We start from the raw sequence: 19,203 nt of genomic DNA on the forward strand, positions 1-19,203 counted from the left end.
AGGTAATTCTGTTGAAAAAAAAGATTGAATACCTGTCAGAAACCTACAGATGCATTAATTGTTTACTGGTTGTACGACATCTGAAGAAAATTATTAGCTACATAATAATTATTTTTTACTTCTTGTTTTGCAAACAACCAGGTATGATTCCACACCTTAAGCTTCTAATGAAATTGAATTTGACCTACCTTCAGGAGTAGGCAGTACACTGTTAGTATTTTGGACCATTGATTTCCTTGTTTATTTTCTTAATCCCCACAGATCAAGTTAGCAAAAGCTCTCTAATGGATCATATAACTTTTTTCATGTAAAGTAATTGTATGCAGAATATTTAAATGGACCAGTCACAGGTGACACTCCCTTTGGGTAATTTCCAGGCCACTACTAATTTTTCCCATTGAAAATCTTCGACCTATGTACGTGTAGCCTATCCATAATTTGAACATCTATTACCGTACCTATCGTATCGGGAAGCTCTTCTAATAAATTCTGTGATAAATGAAAGTCTGTTAGAGCAGTGCAGCCACTAATTTCATCTGGTAAAAATTCAATCTTGTTCTCTGATACATCAAATATCTGAAGCTTCCTCAGGTTTCCCACTTCCTGTTAGAAATCGTAAATCAAATGAGATGTCTCACTATTAGGAACAATATCGCAAACAAAAATAATCTGTACACCAAGGTAAAGAGGACTAGCAGTTGATTCACAAAGGCTATGCATGTTTGTGCAAGGAGGTCATGAAATGACAACTGCATGTTAAAGGTGTGTGGATGGAAAAGTCTACCTTGAGGAAAGCGTCTAGGATACAGTGTGATTCCAATGAACTTACTAATGGAAAGAATAAATAATAAATAATTACTGCAAAATTTGCGCCTTCAATTTACTCCTAGTACAACATGTCCTGGTTGCAGGAATGATCCATTGTAGGAAAGGTTTGGAATAAAATACATTTAACACTATAGAGGATATTACGAGGTGGTGAGAAGATGTGAAGTTTTCCTGTTTGAGTGGCAAGAACAAACAAACAAACAAAGGTGGGAATCTTGACGTCCTTGCTCAATATGACAACTTGTGTTACATAGGAAAAATAAGCCAATCAGTCCCTGGATTTACATGTAGTGATCTTATTGATTCTACAAATGCTTTAGTTACCGCTAAAACACTCCTGTTGTTGTCATAAAATAATATTATCTTACAGGAGGTAAGGTCTTCAATAGGTTACCATCCAACCACAACTCAGTCAAGTTTGGCAATGAACCAACAATGTCAGTCTATAAATCCAAAGAAATCACAAAAAAGTATCAACATACACATGTACCGTTAATAAAGAGAGGGATGAATGCAAAAAAGCTTGAAGTTAGATAACGCAATGGATAAAATCAAAATTACAACTGTAGTACGCACAATGTTCCGCAAATACACGTACATTGCTGTGTACGCTGATCACATAATTAGCCTAAGGGTTTTCAATAAGCATGCAGAGTTATGCCATGTCGTAAATTAATAGCAAATCCATCTGGCGTTCTCTTAACACTCTGTAAAAGCATTCCATCTCCTAACAGATTCAAATCTGCCTGAAATTTTTCATAATGTTGAATTTTTAATAATGCAAGGACTACACTGTATTCACAAATTTAGGGAACCTTCAATGACACTATCAAAAATGTAATTGCTCTTTTTAGAGAGTGCAAATGCAACAAAGTTCTTTCTAAAATTAAAGCAAAGAATAAAGGTGACTTTTCAAGTGCAATAAAGATGAACCATTGATTTTGTTACTAGCCAGGACCTGGGTACTAGCACCCATCTACGCTGAGTAAGGTACCTGCCTTTGCTCAAAGGTCGCAAGATCAAAAGCCAGCCTACATGTATATATGTGGGTGCCCGTTTACTCTATCACAAGGTCCCTTCTACTATAAAACTTTAATGAAACCCCTGTGTTACTGATGACAATGACTCACAAGATCCTCAAGTTCATTGCAGCCCAAATCTAGTCTTTCAAGCTTTGTAAGGAATTCCATTGAACTGAGAACAAAAAGAGAACAAGCAATAGTGCTTTTTTTTCGTTTAAATGCGTCTACCGGTAAATACATTTAGGCAAAGTTAGTCAAACAAATGTGTCCAGCAGCCTTAACCACTTGCATACATGACCTGTGGGGTGGCCTTCAGGGCTTCTCGCCTTCTGAAATGTGCCATTCATTCAGCTGATCTTTGTGGATCATTTATTGCTGCCCTTTTCAAAAAAATCTTGCACCTTCCACTCCCTCCCTCAGTATGCTGGCCCTTTGGTAAGTATGTGGTCTGATAGTACTGGTTTCCACTGAATTCTTACAGTGCCCGTTAGTGGCCACTTTGAGGGGTCCTTCTTGCTTCAAGGGTTACCATGGAAACCTCCTCTCTGCGCATTGCAGCTGGCACACAACTAACCTTTAAGGCACCAGTTCCCAAGTTCATCCATTTGTCATGAGATTAACTATAAATAATAATCTAATTTGGCAAAGTAGCCAAACACATCACAAAATTGAAAGAAAGCACGTACACAGGAAGATACTTGATCAAGTTTTCTCTAGCTTCCAAGACTGTTAGTTCTGTTAAACTGCAACAAATGATTATAATACAATAATAATTATTAGCTCTTTTCCTGAAAATCACTGTGTCATAATTGACAAAAATACACGAGAATACCAGAATTATTAAGCCCAGTGTCCTCTAACCTTACTATCAATTAAATTTTAATAATATAATATCAACAGTGAGAACTACAGTACCGGTATGTTGTTTGACTATCGTATTGATCATAGTATTCTGATTTACAAGCTATGTTTGTTAGATATTCCCCGTAGTGTTGTAAATTGGATTATACATTTCCTTTCAAACAGATTCCAATGGATCAAGTTCGCAAAGGGCTGTTACTCTGAATGGGGACCAGTCCCCTCCGGTACCGCAGGGCACAAAATTGGGCCCATAGTTGTTCATTCTATTTATCAACGATCTTGATATTAATTCACCAGATCTATGGAAATTTGTCGATGATACTACAGCCTCATAGATAGCTTCGAAGGGAGATGCTAGCAACACTCAGGATTTGACCGATCAAATAATCAAGTGGTCTCACAAAAATATGGTCGTCCTTAACCCCGATAAGTGCAAAGAAATCAGAATTTCGTTTACCCATAAACCTAGTAAGCAATTTGATGTCATAACCATAGATGACAGAGAACTTGAAGTGGCCAAGAGTGCAAAGTTATTAGGATTAACAATAGGTGACAACCTGACCTGGAACACCCATGTGAAAAAGGTCGTTGAGAAAGCTAGCCAAAAATTATATTTTCTAGTCCAGCTTAAAAGAGCTCAATTACCCCCTTCAGAGTTAGTTCTGTTCTACAAATCGTGCATTTGTTCTTCTGTAGACTACGCTGTGCCAGTTTTCTTCAAAGCTTTGCCGCAGTACTTAATTAAAGAATGCCCTCGTGTGCATCGAAAAAACAATGCTTTCAATAATCTTTCCCAGCTTGAACTACAACAGTGCTTCCATTTTTTTGGGCATACCACCAATAGCTAACCACCATAGTCTGTTATTCAGTGGTCTGTCTGATGAAGTTGTTTCGAACCCCAATCATAAACTAAACACCTTACTACCACTATTGAAAAAACGTCAAGTATAACCTCAGAAATCACTGTCCCTTTGCATTCCCTCATGTAAAAACAAACAAAGTAAAAAACTTGTTTGTTTAAATGCAATGACCCGCCTATACTTTCAGAATGTTTTTATAGATTTGTCAAAGGATCAATTCCTATTTTAAATTTCTTTTTTGAATTAAACTATTATTGATAATTTTACATAATATGATCGTTAATTTTTACACTTGTAAATTTTTATTGTAAAATTACTTAACCCTTTCAGCCCCGAGGGGTTCCCCATTGACGAGTAAAATCGTCTGGCGTTAGACAGAGTAAAATCTATAAGTGCCATTTGGCACTATCGGGGCTGAAAGGGTTAAACAGGGAGATAGTTTTTTCACGCTGTTAGCTTAACCCTTTCAGCCCCGAGGGGTTCCCCATTGACGAGTAAAATCGTCTGGCGTTAGACAGAGTAAAATCTATAAGTGCCATTTGGCACTATCGGGGCTGAAAGGGTTAAACAGGGAGATAGTTTTTTCACGCTGGTAGCTTAACCCTTTCAGCCCCGAGGGGTTCCCCATTGACGAGTAAAATCGTTTGGCGTTAGACAGAGTAAAATCTATAAGTGCCATTTGGCACTATCGGGGCTGAAAGGGTTAAACAGGGAGATAGTTTTTTCACGCTGTTAGCTTAACCCTTTCAGCCCCGAGGGGTTCCCCATTGACGAGTAAAATCGTCTGGCGTTAGACAGAGTAAAATCTATAAGTGCCATTTGGCACTATCGGGGCTGAAAGGGTTAATTCAGCCCTTGGGCTGCAATGTGATTTTGAAATAAACCATTCCATTCCATTCCAATGCTATTACAATTTGACATTGTGTTGTTGTTCTGGTATGGCGTCTATTGCGCTTTTGGATGCTTCCCTCTCCCCCGACACTGATTTTTTAAGTGTATTTGATTATGTTTATATGTATACAATTGGAGAAACTGTAATAAATAAATACATTTGATACATAGCTGAGTTTTTTCCACCAGCAGCGCACGCTCTCATTGGTTACTTCGAGGTCACATTACATCTAACAATAAACAGTTTCCCGCCAAAAGTGCGCTATTAGTGCAAAATCTATGATGTCAGAAGGTAACACTGCACTGTTACCCGCGAATGTTGACCAATGATCGCTGTTGCTGTTGCTGTTGCATGGTTTGCCTTTTTGTCCTACCGTATTTTCCCGTGTATAAGTCAACCTTTTATGGCCTCAAAAGAAGCTCCAAAAATCGCCCTTGACTTATACATCGGTCAAACATTAAGCGCCTAGTTCCAGCTAAATAATTTATTCAAAATTAACATAATAGTGTTCAGCCGTTACTGCCAAAAGCCCTTCAACTTTCTGAAAACCAGGTTGAAATCCATGTTGACATGATCGAGTTATAGAAATTGTAGGTTGAGTTACGTCTGGGGATGGTCGAGTTTCGTGGAAAAAGCTCCAGTTCTTCCTACTGATTGTTGAGTTTCTGCCATCTTGTGTCGAGTTCTCGCTATTTAGAATCGAGTTTCTATGATCTAGTGTCAAGTTCCCGTGATCCAGTCTTGAGTTTCTGCAATCGACTGTCCAACTCTCGCTAGCGAGAATTCTAAACCTTGCTAGCAAGAATTTGAAAACTGGCTAGGCAGAATTACAAAACTTGCTAGGGAGAATTTAAAAACTCCCTAGCCAGAATTAAAAAACTCCTTAGCCAGAATCTGCCAACTCGCTAGCCAGAATTTAAAAACTCGCTAGCGAGAGTTGGACAGTCGATCGCAGAAACTCAAGACTGGATCGCGGGAACTCGACACTACATCCCAGAAACTAAACGCTAAATACCGAGAACTCGACAAAAGATTGCAGAAACTCAACAATCAGTACGAAGAACTGGAGCTTTTTCCACGAAACTCGACCATCCGCAGACGTAACTTAACCTACAATTTCTATAACTAGATCGCGTGAACATGGATTTCAACCTGGTTTCCAGAAAGTTGAAGGGCTTTTGGCAGTAATGGCTTGCCATACTTGTGCTTATCCTCTAAACCCTTTATCTTTGAATAACGAAACAGGTTAGTTTAAGGTTTACCTTTTCGATTTTCTGAGAACTTTTTCGAGACTCAAGGACATACAACAACTACATAATATGCTTGTGAATTTTTAAACTTGTAAATTTTTATCATAAAATTACTTAAATCAGCCCTTGGGCTGCAATGTGATTTTGAAATAAAGCATTCCATTCAATTCCAATGCTATTACAACTTGACATTGTGTAACTTGTTGTTCTGGTATGGCATCTATTGCGCTTTTGGATGCTTCCCTCTCCCCTACACTGATTTTTTTAATGTATTTGATTATTATGTTTACATGTATGCAATTGGAGAAACTGTAATAAATAAATACATTTGTTACATAGCTGAGTTTTTTTCCACCAGCAGCGCACGCTCTCATTGGTTACTTCGAGGTCACATTACATCTAACAATAAAAAGTTTCCCGCCAAAAGTGCGCTATTAGTGCAAAATCTATGATGTCAGAAGGTAACACTGCACTGCTACCTGCGAATATTGACCAACCATCGCTGTTGCTGTTGCTGTTGCATGGTTTGCCTTTTTGTCCTACCGTATTTTCCTGTGTTTAAGTCAACCTTTTATGGCCTCAAAAGAAGCTCCAAAAATCGCCCTTGACTTATACATCGGTCAAACATTAAGCGCCTAGTTCCAGCTAAATAATTTATTCAAAATTTACATAATAGTGTTAAGCCGTTACTGCCAAAAGCCCTTCAACTTTCTGGAAACCAGGTTGAAATCCATGTTGACATGATCGAGTTATAGAAATTGTAGGTTGAGTTACGTCTGGGGATGGTCGAGTTTCGTGGAAAAAGCTCCAGTTCTTCCTACTGATTGTTGAGTTTCTGCCATCTTGTGTCGAGTTCTCGCTATTTAGAATCGAGTTTCTATGATCTAGTGTCAAGTTCCCGTGATCCAGTCTTGACTTTCTGCAATCGACTGTCCAACTCTTGCTAGCGAGAATTCTAAACCTTGCTAGCAAGAATTTGAAAACTCACTAGGCAGAATTAGAATCCTGGTTGGGGAGAATTTAAAAACTCCCTAGCCAGAATTAAAAAACTCCTTAGCCAGAATTTGAAAACTCGCTAGCGAGAGTTGGACAGTCGATCGCAGAAACTCAAGACTGGATCGCGGGAACTCAACACTACATCGCACAAACTAGACGCTAAATACCGAGAACTCGACACAAGATTGCAGAAACTCAACAATCAGTACGAAGAACTGGAGCTTATCCCATGAAACTTGACCATCCGCAGACGTAACTTAACCTTCAATTTCTATATCTAGATCGCGTGAACATGGATTTCAACCTGGTTTCCAGAAAGTTGAAGGGCTTTTGGCAGTAATGGCTTGCCATAGTTGTGCTTATCCTCTAAACCCTTTATCTTTGAATAACGAAACTGGTTACTTTAAGGTTTACAATAAAAAGTTTCCCGCCAAAAGTGCGCTATTAGTGCAAAATCTATGATGCCAGAAGGTAACACTGCACTGCTACCCGCGAATATTGACCAGTGATCGCCGTTGCTGTTGCTGTTGCATGGTCTGCCTTTTTGTCCTACCGTATTTTCCCGTGTATAAGTCAACCTTTTATGGCCTCAAAAGAAGCTCCAAAAATCGCCCTTGACTTATACATCGGTCAAACATTAAGCGCCTAGTTCCAGCTAAATAATTTATTCAAAATTAACATAATAGTGTTAAGCCGTTACTGCCAAAAGCCCTTCAACTTTCTGGAAACCAGGTTGAAATCCATGCTGACATGATCGAGTTATAGAAATTGTAGGTTAAGTTACGTCTGGGGATGGTCGAGTTTCGTGGAAAAAGCTCCAGTTCTTCCTACTGATTGTTGAGTTTCTGCCATCTTGTGTCGAGTTCTCGCTATTTACTGTCGAGTTTCTGCGATCTAGTGTCAAGTTCCCGTGATCCAGTCTTGAGTTTCTGCAATCGACTGTCCAACTCTCGCTAGCGAGAATTCTAAACTTTGCTAGCAAGAATTTGAAAACTGGCTAGGCAGAATTAGAAAACTCGCTAGGGAGAATTTAAAAACTCGCTAGCCAGAATTAAAAAACTCCTTAGCCAGAATCTGCCAACTCGCTAGCCAGAATTTAAAAACTCGCTAGCGAGAGTTGGACAGTCGATCGCAGAAACTCAAGACTGGATCGCGGGAACTCGACACTACATCCCAGAAACTAAACGCTAAATACCGAGAACTCGACAAAAGATTGCAGAAACTCAACAATCAGTACGAAGAACTGGAGCTTTTTCCACGAAACTCGACCATCCGCAGACGTAACTTAACCTACAATTTCTATAACTAGATCGCGTGAACATGGATTTCAACCTGGTTTCCAGAAAGTTGAAGGGCTTTTGGCAGTAATGGCTTGCCATACTTGTGCTTATCCTCTAAACCCTTTATCTTTGAATAACGAAACAGGTTAGTTTAAGGTTTACCTTTTCGATTTTCTGAGAACTTTTTCGAGACTCAAGGACATACAACAACTACATAATATGCTTGTGAATTTTTAAACTTGTAAATTTTTATCATAAAATTACTTAAATCAGCCCTTGGGCTGCAATGTGATTTTGAAATAAAGCATTCCATTCAATTCCAATGCTATTACAACTTGACATTGTGTAACTTGTTGTTCTGGTATGGCATCTATTGCGCTTTTGGATGCTTCCCTCTCCCCTACACTGATTTTTTTAATGTATTTGATTATTATGTTTACATGTATGCAATTGGAGAAACTGTAATAAATAAATACATTTGTTACATAGCTGAGTTTTTTTCCACCAGCAGCGCACGCTCTCATTGGTTACTTCGAGGTCACATTACATCTAACAATAAAAAGTTTCCCGCCAAAAGTGCGCTATTAGTGCAAAATCTATGATGTCAGAAGGTAACACTGCACTGCTACCTGCGAATATTGACCAACCATCGCTGTTGCTGTTGCTGTTGCATGGTTTGCCTTTTTGTCCTACCGTATTTTCCTGTGTTTAAGTCAACCTTTTATGGCCTCAAAAGAAGCTCCAAAAATCGCCCTTGACTTATACATCGGTCAAACATTAAGCGCCTAGTTCCAGCTAAATAATTTATTCAAAATTTACATAATAGTGTTAAGCCGTTACTGCCAAAAGCCCTTCAACTTTCTGGAAACCAGGTTGAAATCCATGTTGACATGATCGAGTTATAGAAATTGTAGGTTGAGTTACGTCTGGGGATGGTCGAGTTTCGTGGAAAAAGCTCCAGTTCTTCCTACTGATTGTTGAGTTTCTGCCATCTTGTGTCGAGTTCTCGCTATTTAGAATCGAGTTTCTATGATCTAGTGTCAAGTTCCCGTGATCCAGTCTTGACTTTCTGCAATCGACTGTCCAACTCTTGCTAGCGAGAATTCTAAACCTTGCTAGCAAGAATTTGAAAACTCACTAGGCAGAATTAGAATCCTGGTTGGGGAGAATTTAAAAACTCCCTAGCCAGAATTAAAAAACTCCTTAGCCAGAATTTGAAAACTCGCTAGCGAGAGTTGGACAGTCGATCGCAGAAACTCAAGACTGGATCGCGGGAACTCAACACTACATCGCACAAACTAGACGCTAAATACCGAGAACTCGACACAAGATTGCAGAAACTCAACAATCAGTACGAAGAACTGGAGCTTATCCCATGAAACTTGACCATCCGCAGACGTAACTTAACCTTCAATTTCTATATCTAGATCGCGTGAACATGGATTTCAACCTGGTTTCCAGAAAGTTGAAGGGCTTTTGGCAGTAATGGCTTGCCATAGTTGTGCTTATCCTCTAAACCCTTTATCTTTGAATAACGAAACTGGTTACTTTAAGGTTTACAATAAAAAGTTTCCCGCCAAAAGTGCGCTATTAGTGCAAAATCTATGATGCCAGAAGGTAACACTGCACTGCTACCCGCGAATATTGACCAGTGATCGCCGTTGCTGTTGCTGTTGCATGGTCTGCCTTTTTGTCCTACCGTATTTTCCCGTGTATAAGTCAACCTTTTATGGCCTCAAAAGAAGCTCCAAAAATCGCCCTTGACTTATACATCGGTCAAACATTAAGCGCCTAGTTCCAGCTAAATAATTTATTCAAAATTAACATAATAGTGTTAAGCCGTTACTGCCAAAAGCCCTTCAACTTTCTGGAAACCAGGTTGAAATCCATGCTGACATGATCGAGTTATAGAAATTGTAGGTTAAGTTACGTCTGGGGATGGTCGAGTTTCGTGGAAAAAGCTCCAGTTCTTCCTACTGATTGTTGAGTTTCTGCCATCTTGTGTCGAGTTCTCGCTATTTACTGTCGAGTTTCTGCGATCTAGTGTCAAGTTCCCGTGATCCAGTCTTGAGTTTCTGCAATCGACTGTCCAACTCTCGCTAGCGAGAATTCTAAACTTTGCTAGCAAGAATTTGAAAACTGGCTAGGCAGAATTAGAAAACTCGCTAGGGAGAATTTAAAAACTCGCTAGCCAGAATTAAAAAACTCCTTAGCCAGAATCTGACAACTCGCTAGCCAGAATTTGAAAAGTCGCTAGCGAGAGTTGGACAGTCGATCGCAGAAACTCAAGACTGGATCGCGGGAACTCGACACTACATCCCAGAAACTAGACGCTAAATAGTGAGAACTCGACACAAGATTGCAGAAACTCAACAATCAGTACGAAGAACTGGAGCTTTTTCCACGAAACTCGACCATCCGCAGACGTAACTTAACCTACAATTTCTATAACTAGATCGCGTGAACATGGATTTCAACCTGGTTTCCAGAAAGTTGAAGGGCTTTTGGCAGTAATGGCTTGCCATAGTTGTGCTTATCCTCTAAACCCTTTATCTTTGAATAACGAAACAGGTTAGTTTAAGGTTTACATTTTCGATTTTCTGAGAACTTTTTCGAGACTCAAGGACATACAACAACTACATAATATGCTTGTGAATTTTTAAACTTGTAAATTTTTATCATAAAATTACTTAAATCAGCCCTTGGGCTGCAATGTGATTTTGAAATAAAGCATTCCATTCAATTCCAATGCCATTACAACTTGCCATTGTGTTGTTGTTCTGGTATGGCGTCTATTGCGCTTTTGGATGCTTCCCTCTCCCCCTACACTGATTTTTTTAATGTATTTGATTATTATGTTGACATGTATGCAATTGGAGAAACTGTAATAAATAAATACATTTGTTACATAGCTGAGTTTTTTTCCACCAGCAGCGCACGCTCTCATTGGTTACTTCGAGGTCACATTACATCTAACAATAAAAAGTTTCCCGCCAAAAGTGCGCTATTAGTGCAAAATCTATGATGTCAGAGGGTAACACTGCAATGCTACCCACGAATATTGACCAGCGATCGCCGTTGCTGTTGCTGTTGCATGGTTTGCCTTTTTGTCCTACCGTATTTTCCCGTGTATAAGTCAACCTTTTATGGCCTCAAAAGAAGCTCCAAAAATCGCCCTTGACTTATACATCGGTCAAACATTAAGCGCCTAGTTCCAGCTAAATAATTTATTTAAAATTAACATAATAGTGTTAAGCCGTTACTGCCAAAAGCCCTTCAACTTTCTGGAAACCAGGTTGATATCCATGTTGACATGATCGAGTTATAGAAATTGTAGGTTAAGTTACGTCTGGGGATGGTCGAGTTTCGTGGAAAAAGCTCCAGTTCTTCCTACTGATTGTTGAGTTTCTGCCATCTTGTGTCGAGTTCTCGCTATTTAGAATCGAGTTTCTATGATCTAGTGTCAAGTTCCCGTGATCCAGTCTTGAGTTTCTGCAATCGACTGTCCAACTCTTGCTAGCGAGAATTCTAAACCTTGCTAGCAAGAATTTAAAAACTGGCTAGGCAGAATTAGAAAACTTGCTAGGGAGAATTTAAAAACTCCCTAGCCAGAATTAAAAAACTCCTTAGCCAGAATCTGACAACTCGCTAGCCAGAATTTGAAAACTCGCTAGCCAGAGTTGGACAGTCGATCGCAGAAACTCAAGACTGGATCGCGGGAACTCGACACTACATCGCAGAAACTACACGCTAAATACCGAGAACTCGACACAAGATTGCAGAAACTCAACAATCAGTACGAAGAACTGGAGCTTTTTCCACGAAACTTGACCATCTGCAGACGTAACTTAACCTTCACTTTCTATAACTAGATCGCGTGAACATGGATTTCAACCTGGTTTCCAGAAAGTTGAAGGGCTTTTGGCAGTAATGGCTTGCCATAGTTGTGCTTATCCTCTAAACCCTTTATCTTTGAATAACGAAACTGGTTACTTTAAGGTTTACATTTTCAATTTTCTGAGAACTTTTTCCAGACTCAAGGACATACAACAACTACATAATATGCTTGTGAATTTTTAAACTTGTAAATTTTTATTGTAAAATTACTTAATTCAGGCCTTGGGCTGCAAGGTGATTTTGAAATAAAGCATTCCATTCAATTCCAATGCCATTACAACTTGACATTGTGTTGTTGTTCTGGTATGGCGTCTATTGTGCTTTTGGATGCTTCCCTCTCCCCCTACACTGATTTTTTTAAATGTATTTGATTATTATGTTGACATGTATGCAATTGGAGAAACTGTAATAAATAAATACATTTGTTACATAGCTGAGTTTTTTTCCACCAGCAGCGCACGCTCTCATTGGTTACTTCGAGGTCACATTACATCTAACAATAAAAAGTTTCCCGCCAAAAGTGCGCTATTAGTGCAAAATCTATGATGTCAGAAGGTAACACTGCACTGCTACCCGCGAATATTGACCAACGATCGCCGTTGCTGTTGCTGTTGCATGGTTTGCCTTTTTGTCCTACCGTATTTTCCCGTGTATAAGTCAACCTTTTATGGCCTCAAAAGAAGCTCCAAAAATCACCCTTGACTTATACATCGGTCAAACATTAAGCGCCTAGTTCCAGCTAAATAATTTATTCAAAATTAACATAATAGTGTTAAGCCGTTACTGCCAAAAGCCCTTCAACTTTCTGGAAACCAGGTTGAAATCCATGTTGACATGATCGAGTTATAGAAATTGTAGGTTAAGTTACGTCTGGGGATGGTCGAGTTTCGTGGAAAAAGCTCCAGTTCTCCCTACTGATTGTTGAGTTTCTACCATCTTGGGTCGAGTTCTCGCTATTTAGAATCGAGTTTCTACGATCTAGTGTCAAGTTCCCATGATCCAGTCTTGAGTTTCTGCAATCGACTGTCCAACTCTTGCTAGCGAGAATTCTAAACCTTGCTGGTAAGAATTTGAAAACTGGCTAGGCAGAATTAGAAAACTCGCTAGGGAGAATTTAAAAACTCGCTAGCCAGAATTAATAAACTCCTCAGCCAGAATCTGACAACTCGCTAGCCAGAATTTGAAAACTCGCTAGCGAGAGTTGGACATTCGATCGCAGAAACTCAAGACTGGATCGCGGGAACTCGACACTACATCCCAGAAACTAGACGCTAAATAGCGAGAACTCGACACAAGATTGCAGAAACTCAACAATCAGTATGAAGAACTGGAGCTTTTTCCACGAAACTCGACCATCCGCAGACGTAACTTAACCTACAATTTCTATAACTAGATCGCGTGAACATGGATTTGAACCTGGTTTCCAGAAAGTTGAAGGGCTTTTGGCAGTAATGGCTTGCCATAGTTGTGCTTATCCTCTAAACCCTTTATCTTTGAATAACGAAACTGGTTACTTTGAGGTTTACATTTTCGATTTTCTGAGAACTTTTTCGAGACTCAAGGACATACAACAACTACATAATATGCTTGTGATTTTAAACTTGTAAATTTTTATTGTAAAATTACTTAATTCAGCCCTTGGGCTGCAAGGTGATTTTGAAATAAACCACGCCATTCCATTCCAATGCTATTACAACTTGACATTGTGTTGTTGTTCTCGTATGGTGTCCATTGTGCTTTTTCATGCTTCCCTCGCCCCCTACACTGATTTTTTAAGTGTATTTGATTATGTTTATATGTATACAATTGGAGAAACTGTAATAAATAAATACATTTGATACATAGCGGAGTTTTTTCCACCAGCAGCGCACGCTCTTATTGCTTACTTCGAGGTCACATTACATCTAACAATAAACTGTTTCCCGCCAAAAGTGCGCCATTAGTGCAAAATCTATGATGTCAGAAGGTAACACTGCACTGTTACCCGCGAATGTTCACCAACGATCGCCGTTGCTATTGCCGTTGCAAGGTTTTCTTTTTTGTGCTACCATATTTTCCCGTGTATGAGTCAACCTTTTATGGCCTCAAAAGAAGCTCCAAAAATCGCCCTAGGCTTATAGCCAGAATTTAAAAACTCGCTAGCGAGAGTTGGACAGTCGATCGCAGAAACTCAAGACTGGATCGCGGGAACTCGACACTACATCCCAGAAACTAAACGCTAAATAGCGAGAACTCGACACAAGATTGCAGAAACTCAACAATCAGTACGAAGAACTGGAGCTTTTTCCACGAAACTCGACCATCCGCAGACGTAACTTAACCTACAATTTCTATAACTAGATCGCGTGAACATGGATTTCAACCTGGTTTCCAGAAAGTTGAAGGGCTTTTGGCAGTAATGGCTTGCCATAGTTGTGCTTATCCTCTAAACCCTTTATCTTTGAACAACGAAACAGGTTAGTTTGAGGTTTACATTTTCGATTTCCTGAGAACTTTTTCGAGACTCAAGGACATACAAGAGCTGCTGAACCACAAAACTATTAAGCGCTTGAGGCCCTGATTTACAGGCCTTCTGGTATTACCCGATGGTGCGATTTCGCACAATCGACCTCAAATCGCATCTGACCTCACAATTCACGAAAAAATCAACTAATTCACAAAACAATGAACAAAATTCATAAAATATAACATAAATCAACAAGTTTCTTAGGAGTTCCTGCATAAATACGCCATTTTAAAGATGATTTATCTTGGAAAACGCCTAAAAAGCCTTTGGTTACCTTCGATTTCGTAAACATTCGAAGCTCAAGGCATTATTTTGTATGTCGGAGACCTAGCACGAGTCTCATTCTTAAAGAGTCGCCGATTAATGTAACACAAACACGCCCTTTGTTCAGTCAGAAATATAATACTGCCCACAAAAACAAAGTGTAAGAAGCTAGTCGTAGCATATAGGAATATTAATAATTATTGATCATTCATTTGGAATGTTAGCTGTGTCCTTTCAACTTTTAACATGGTGCACCAATAGTGCAGAAGATCTCTTTTTTTTTCACTTATCTCAACTAATGTCGATCAAGATTCATAAGTATGTTTCCGTTGTGATGAAAATGTCTTAAGGGCAGTAAAAACGTGTTTTTTTATCCTGAAGCCTTGAAAAACAAGCTCAGAAAAACATCACATAATTTACATTATTTATCGCATAATTGGCCTTTCTAATTGCATAATCTGACCTGGAAACTTAGCATAATTTGCATTTTTTCGTTGCACCCTATCAGAAGGCCTGGATTTAGTATCCCATTGAGTATCCCATGAACATTTTAACAAAGGGAGTAAGAAATTGCTTTTTTTGCCATTAAAAATGGGGTGTCGTCTTATACACAGGTAAATACGGTATATAACAAATCACTTAATGACTGGTCCCTCAGGAAAGACTTTATTTTGTTTCCCTCGAATCTCAATGTTTCCCTCGGCTGTGCCTTGGGAAAACATTGAGGTTCTCGGGAAACAAAATGAACTGTTTCCCTCGAGACCAGTCATTAAGTGTTTAAATGGTGGCAACCAAGAAATTAATGACAAACATAATATGGGATGCAAATGTATTAATACTTTTATAAAACTGCTTCTGATTGGTTACCATGTGCTGGTAGTATATGGCAAGCAGGCTCCTGAGCCAAATTCCACTGACTGCTTTCTGAAGACAAATATATGGGCAATCCCCACCACCCTTAGTTGTTAACTTTGTAATAATGTATAATTGCATTTAACCATAAACCCTATCTATCCTAATTAAGCGCAGCAAATAACTTGGGCCTGGTAGAGACAGAGAGATGTGAAGTCGCTGAAAAACATCACAGAGTCAGACATCAAACCCCAACTCTCTGGCACACGAGCCACTACCCTATCCCACCAGCTAACTTAGCAAGAATATTCACACTGAACTTGTTACCTTCCAATGTCTGGAGGCAATCTGATCAGGGAAACATCATTAAGGCAAAGACTTGTAAGGCTTTTAAGCTGTGCAAAGCCCTCAGGAAGTCTGAAAAAAATCAAACATTATCAACAATTATCCCCATACATATGGAGATGGCCTTTCATGCAATGAGGATTGTAAACAGCCCTCATCGTCACGATAAAAGTTTTTGATGCCGTGGAAGGCAGACTTTCCAGTGGTTGAACGTCAATACAGTGCAATGTTCTGCACCTTGTGCAAAGAGAAGCCAATTTTTTTGGACTCTTTTTTACATTTAGTCTCAGGAAGAAGATGTAAATTTCAAGCTAGAGTCATGAGGAGTCCAAACAGAAAGTAAACAAGAGATGTTAATGTCTCATTATGTTATTTAGCTATTTACATCTTGACCCTGAGGATGACATCTGTTCAGGTTTGTCGAAACATCAATCAATTCGAGCAACAACAGTCCTTTCTCGTGACTTCTCTTCCACTTATGATGTTTCTTCATTTAAGTTCTAGAAATGTTAAAGTTGTTCACTGTCTAGCGATTTATAGAATTATCAAAGGGTAACTTTTCAAAATATTATGCACAAAAAGGAAAATTAATGAAGAAACTAATATTTATAATGGAATTGAACATGAGATTACTTAATAAAACCAGCAGTTTTGTTTGAAAGTATCGACATTTTTTCTTGAGAATTTTTACAATGTAGTTGTAACAAATGTGTCTGAGCTTGACCACTGTCACAAATATATCACTGAAACTGTGTATGACAAGACTGACTAGAGCAAATTAAGTTTTGCCTAGGAAAAATACTCTATTTATTGAAAAGGGAAATCAGACCTTTTACTGGCATAGGACAAGCAGCAAGTATTTTCAGAATTCTCTTGAGTTACATGTAGTCAAATGCCTACTTTTGATTTCATTTGACATAATTAGCTCTGTTGTGTCCTCAATTAATGCAATGAAGGCTCCAGTGAAGTTCCTTGGTTATTGATTAATTTAATTACTGATCTCATTATCATTTCATACTTCAGTGGATTCTTGTGTATATTATAATATTCAGCATTAAATGCTAGACAACAACATTTTGTTTTTAAGTATTTTATGTATGTATGTATGTATGTATCTATGTTTGTTAAAAGACTAATCTCAAACGTGATAGAGTGAATGTACCCTACAAAAGGATTACCGAAGAGCTAATTTCCTATAACATGTCAAAAAATGTCACTTTACGCAACCTTTTTTTTTTAATTCAAGAAATACCTTAAATTTACTTTCTAAAAGAGCATCTGATAGCTACACCTGAAAATTACCTTCTGCAAAAAGCACAGGATAAAACATATATACTGTTTTCTAAAAGCCAGCTATATATATGGGATCACTGGTTCTGGCATGTCACATATGCAATTTCAAGAATGCTGATCTATGTAAGAGTGTGACAAAGACAGATACGGAGTAAATAACAAGACCTTAAATGAAATTATCTTACACATACCTAGCAAGTGGGAATAGTAATACAACGAAAAGAAAATATTACAGGACTTCCTGTAATAAAATTAGATCTTGCTGGTGAAGTCTTCAATTCTCAAAAGGAAGCATGAAATGTTTAATTACACATAATAATAATAGCGTCAGTGACAAGCTGTTTACATTCCCTAGTTTAAACCACTGGGGGTCATGACAATTCCACTACAATATGGGAAAGAGAATGTTGAAGTTTCGTTACAATTCAACAGTGCTGGTTGGGATATCTTAAGCCTTGGTATTTGAAATCTACATCAATTCAAAAAAATGCGTACTCGAGGAATTTACATTTTTGGAATAATTTCTCGTTCAGAGGAAAATTATCACGGAAAAGTAAAACGGATTTTAGGCGACATTTCCGACATGCTATATATATCTACGTGTAACTCAAGAGAATTCTGAAAATACTTGCCACTTATCCTATGCCTACAATCGCAAGATTGTTTTCCGGATGATCGAGTTGGAATTGTAAAGTAAAAAAAAAAACACAAAATTTGCACCTGTGTCGTGAACCAAGACGAGGAAAAGCTAATAAAGGACCCGAGAGGTGCAAATCCGCGTTTGCACTTTAACCGAATTTCAATTTGATTTTCAAATCAACTACAATTTAGTCTAAACTATCGGTGAAAGAATTCCAGCCATGAATAACAGGATGTAACGATTACCTTCTAAACATCTGAGGGTGGTAACGAGCTAGCGATCACTTGTTCTCGAATATGCAAGTGTATCGAACCACGAAAATCAGGACCGAAGCAAAACACGGAAATTGAACCGGCATAAAAATCACTGAGATTTCCTTTAATTAAATCCAATTTTTTTTGCTGCAAATCAATCCTCTAAAAATGCTTTTAAAATGCTAAAAGGAGACAAAATGGCAAGACACTCCTTGATTGATCATGAGTTCCATTCACTGCAATTCTGTTCGAATGGAATATTAACATGCAGTCGCGTGATACATAACATACAGAGGTCTCAGACTACAAAAATTGGCGACGGGAATTATTCCATGATAAACAAAATCAAAGCGTCTGGCAATTCTCTCTAATTATTAACGCCTAGAATAAGCATCGCAAGGCAAGTGCTTGGAGCTGTGGTTGAGTTATTTGGGGTAAAAACATCCCGAAACCCCGTCAGAGCAAGGGTCGATCGTTATAACAGGGAAGATTGTCAAACATAAACAAAAATTTACTTCGATCAACCCATCCAACAAGCCTGAATCTTGAAACGTTGGTTTACAAGACCTCAAAGAGAGAATATCAAACCCTCAACGCTTCAAACTCAGCGCAATAGTCGATCGAGACAATTACAACACAGCAACAGTTTCACAGCTTCATTGGCTTACTTCGAAACTGGGTTTCCGCTGAGATCTAGAGTAGCCAAGCTTTTGCAGAACTTTATGTTCTCTGGAATATCACATATGTCTGTGAAACAATAAAACAAGAAATATCAAAACATGAATATACCACTTAGAGGTAGCCTAATTTACTAATATCGCCCATAGTGCAGTGAATAACTTCGAAGTCTAGAAGATCAAGATACAACAATATCAACATAAGTCCACACTGGTAAATCTGGACCAGCACTAAACGTAAATAACAATGGTACAATAAAATGTTCTCTAAAAGTCAAGGACAGCATAATTCATTTCATTCGATGCACACTACAATGATCTCACCATTTCTGCTGATGTCGAACTCTTGAAGATTAGCTAAGTTGCCAACTTCAGGAGGTAACCGGGCGATCTCGTTGTCACTTAACCCCAGCCGCCGAAGGTTGTACAAGCGAAAGAAAGGCTATAAAGAGAGAAAGAAATTCCAGTTGTAACCCCTCTCTCTTT

At 38.6% G+C, this 19,203-nt stretch overlaps 1 protein-coding gene across 1 annotated transcript in view; it reads right to left on the minus strand.

Moving 5' to 3' along the window:
- The window catches only part of LOC138003815 (protein scribble homolog), a 76,015-nt gene that overhangs the window by 56,424 nt on the left and 388 nt on the right, over positions 1–19,203 (minus strand). The window contains exons 2-8 of the mRNA XM_068850065.1: positions 19,042–19,159; positions 18,709–18,787; positions 15,836–15,925; positions 2,537–2,593; positions 1,959–2,022; positions 1,197–1,271; positions 459–603 (exon numbers count right to left, since the gene is read on the minus strand). Coding sequence (XP_068706166.1) covers positions 459–603; positions 1,197–1,271; positions 1,959–2,022; positions 2,537–2,593; positions 15,836–15,925; positions 18,709–18,787; positions 19,042–19,159 — 628 coding nt within the window. The remainder of the gene's footprint in view (positions 1–458; positions 604–1,196; positions 1,272–1,958; positions 2,023–2,536; positions 2,594–15,835; positions 15,926–18,708; positions 18,788–19,041; positions 19,160–19,203) is intronic.

This window comes from Montipora foliosa, chromosome 5, assembly GCF_036669935.1.
Source record: "Montipora foliosa isolate CH-2021 chromosome 5, ASM3666993v2, whole genome shotgun sequence".
Taxonomy (NCBI): Eukaryota; Metazoa; Cnidaria; class Anthozoa; order Scleractinia; family Acroporidae; genus Montipora; species Montipora foliosa.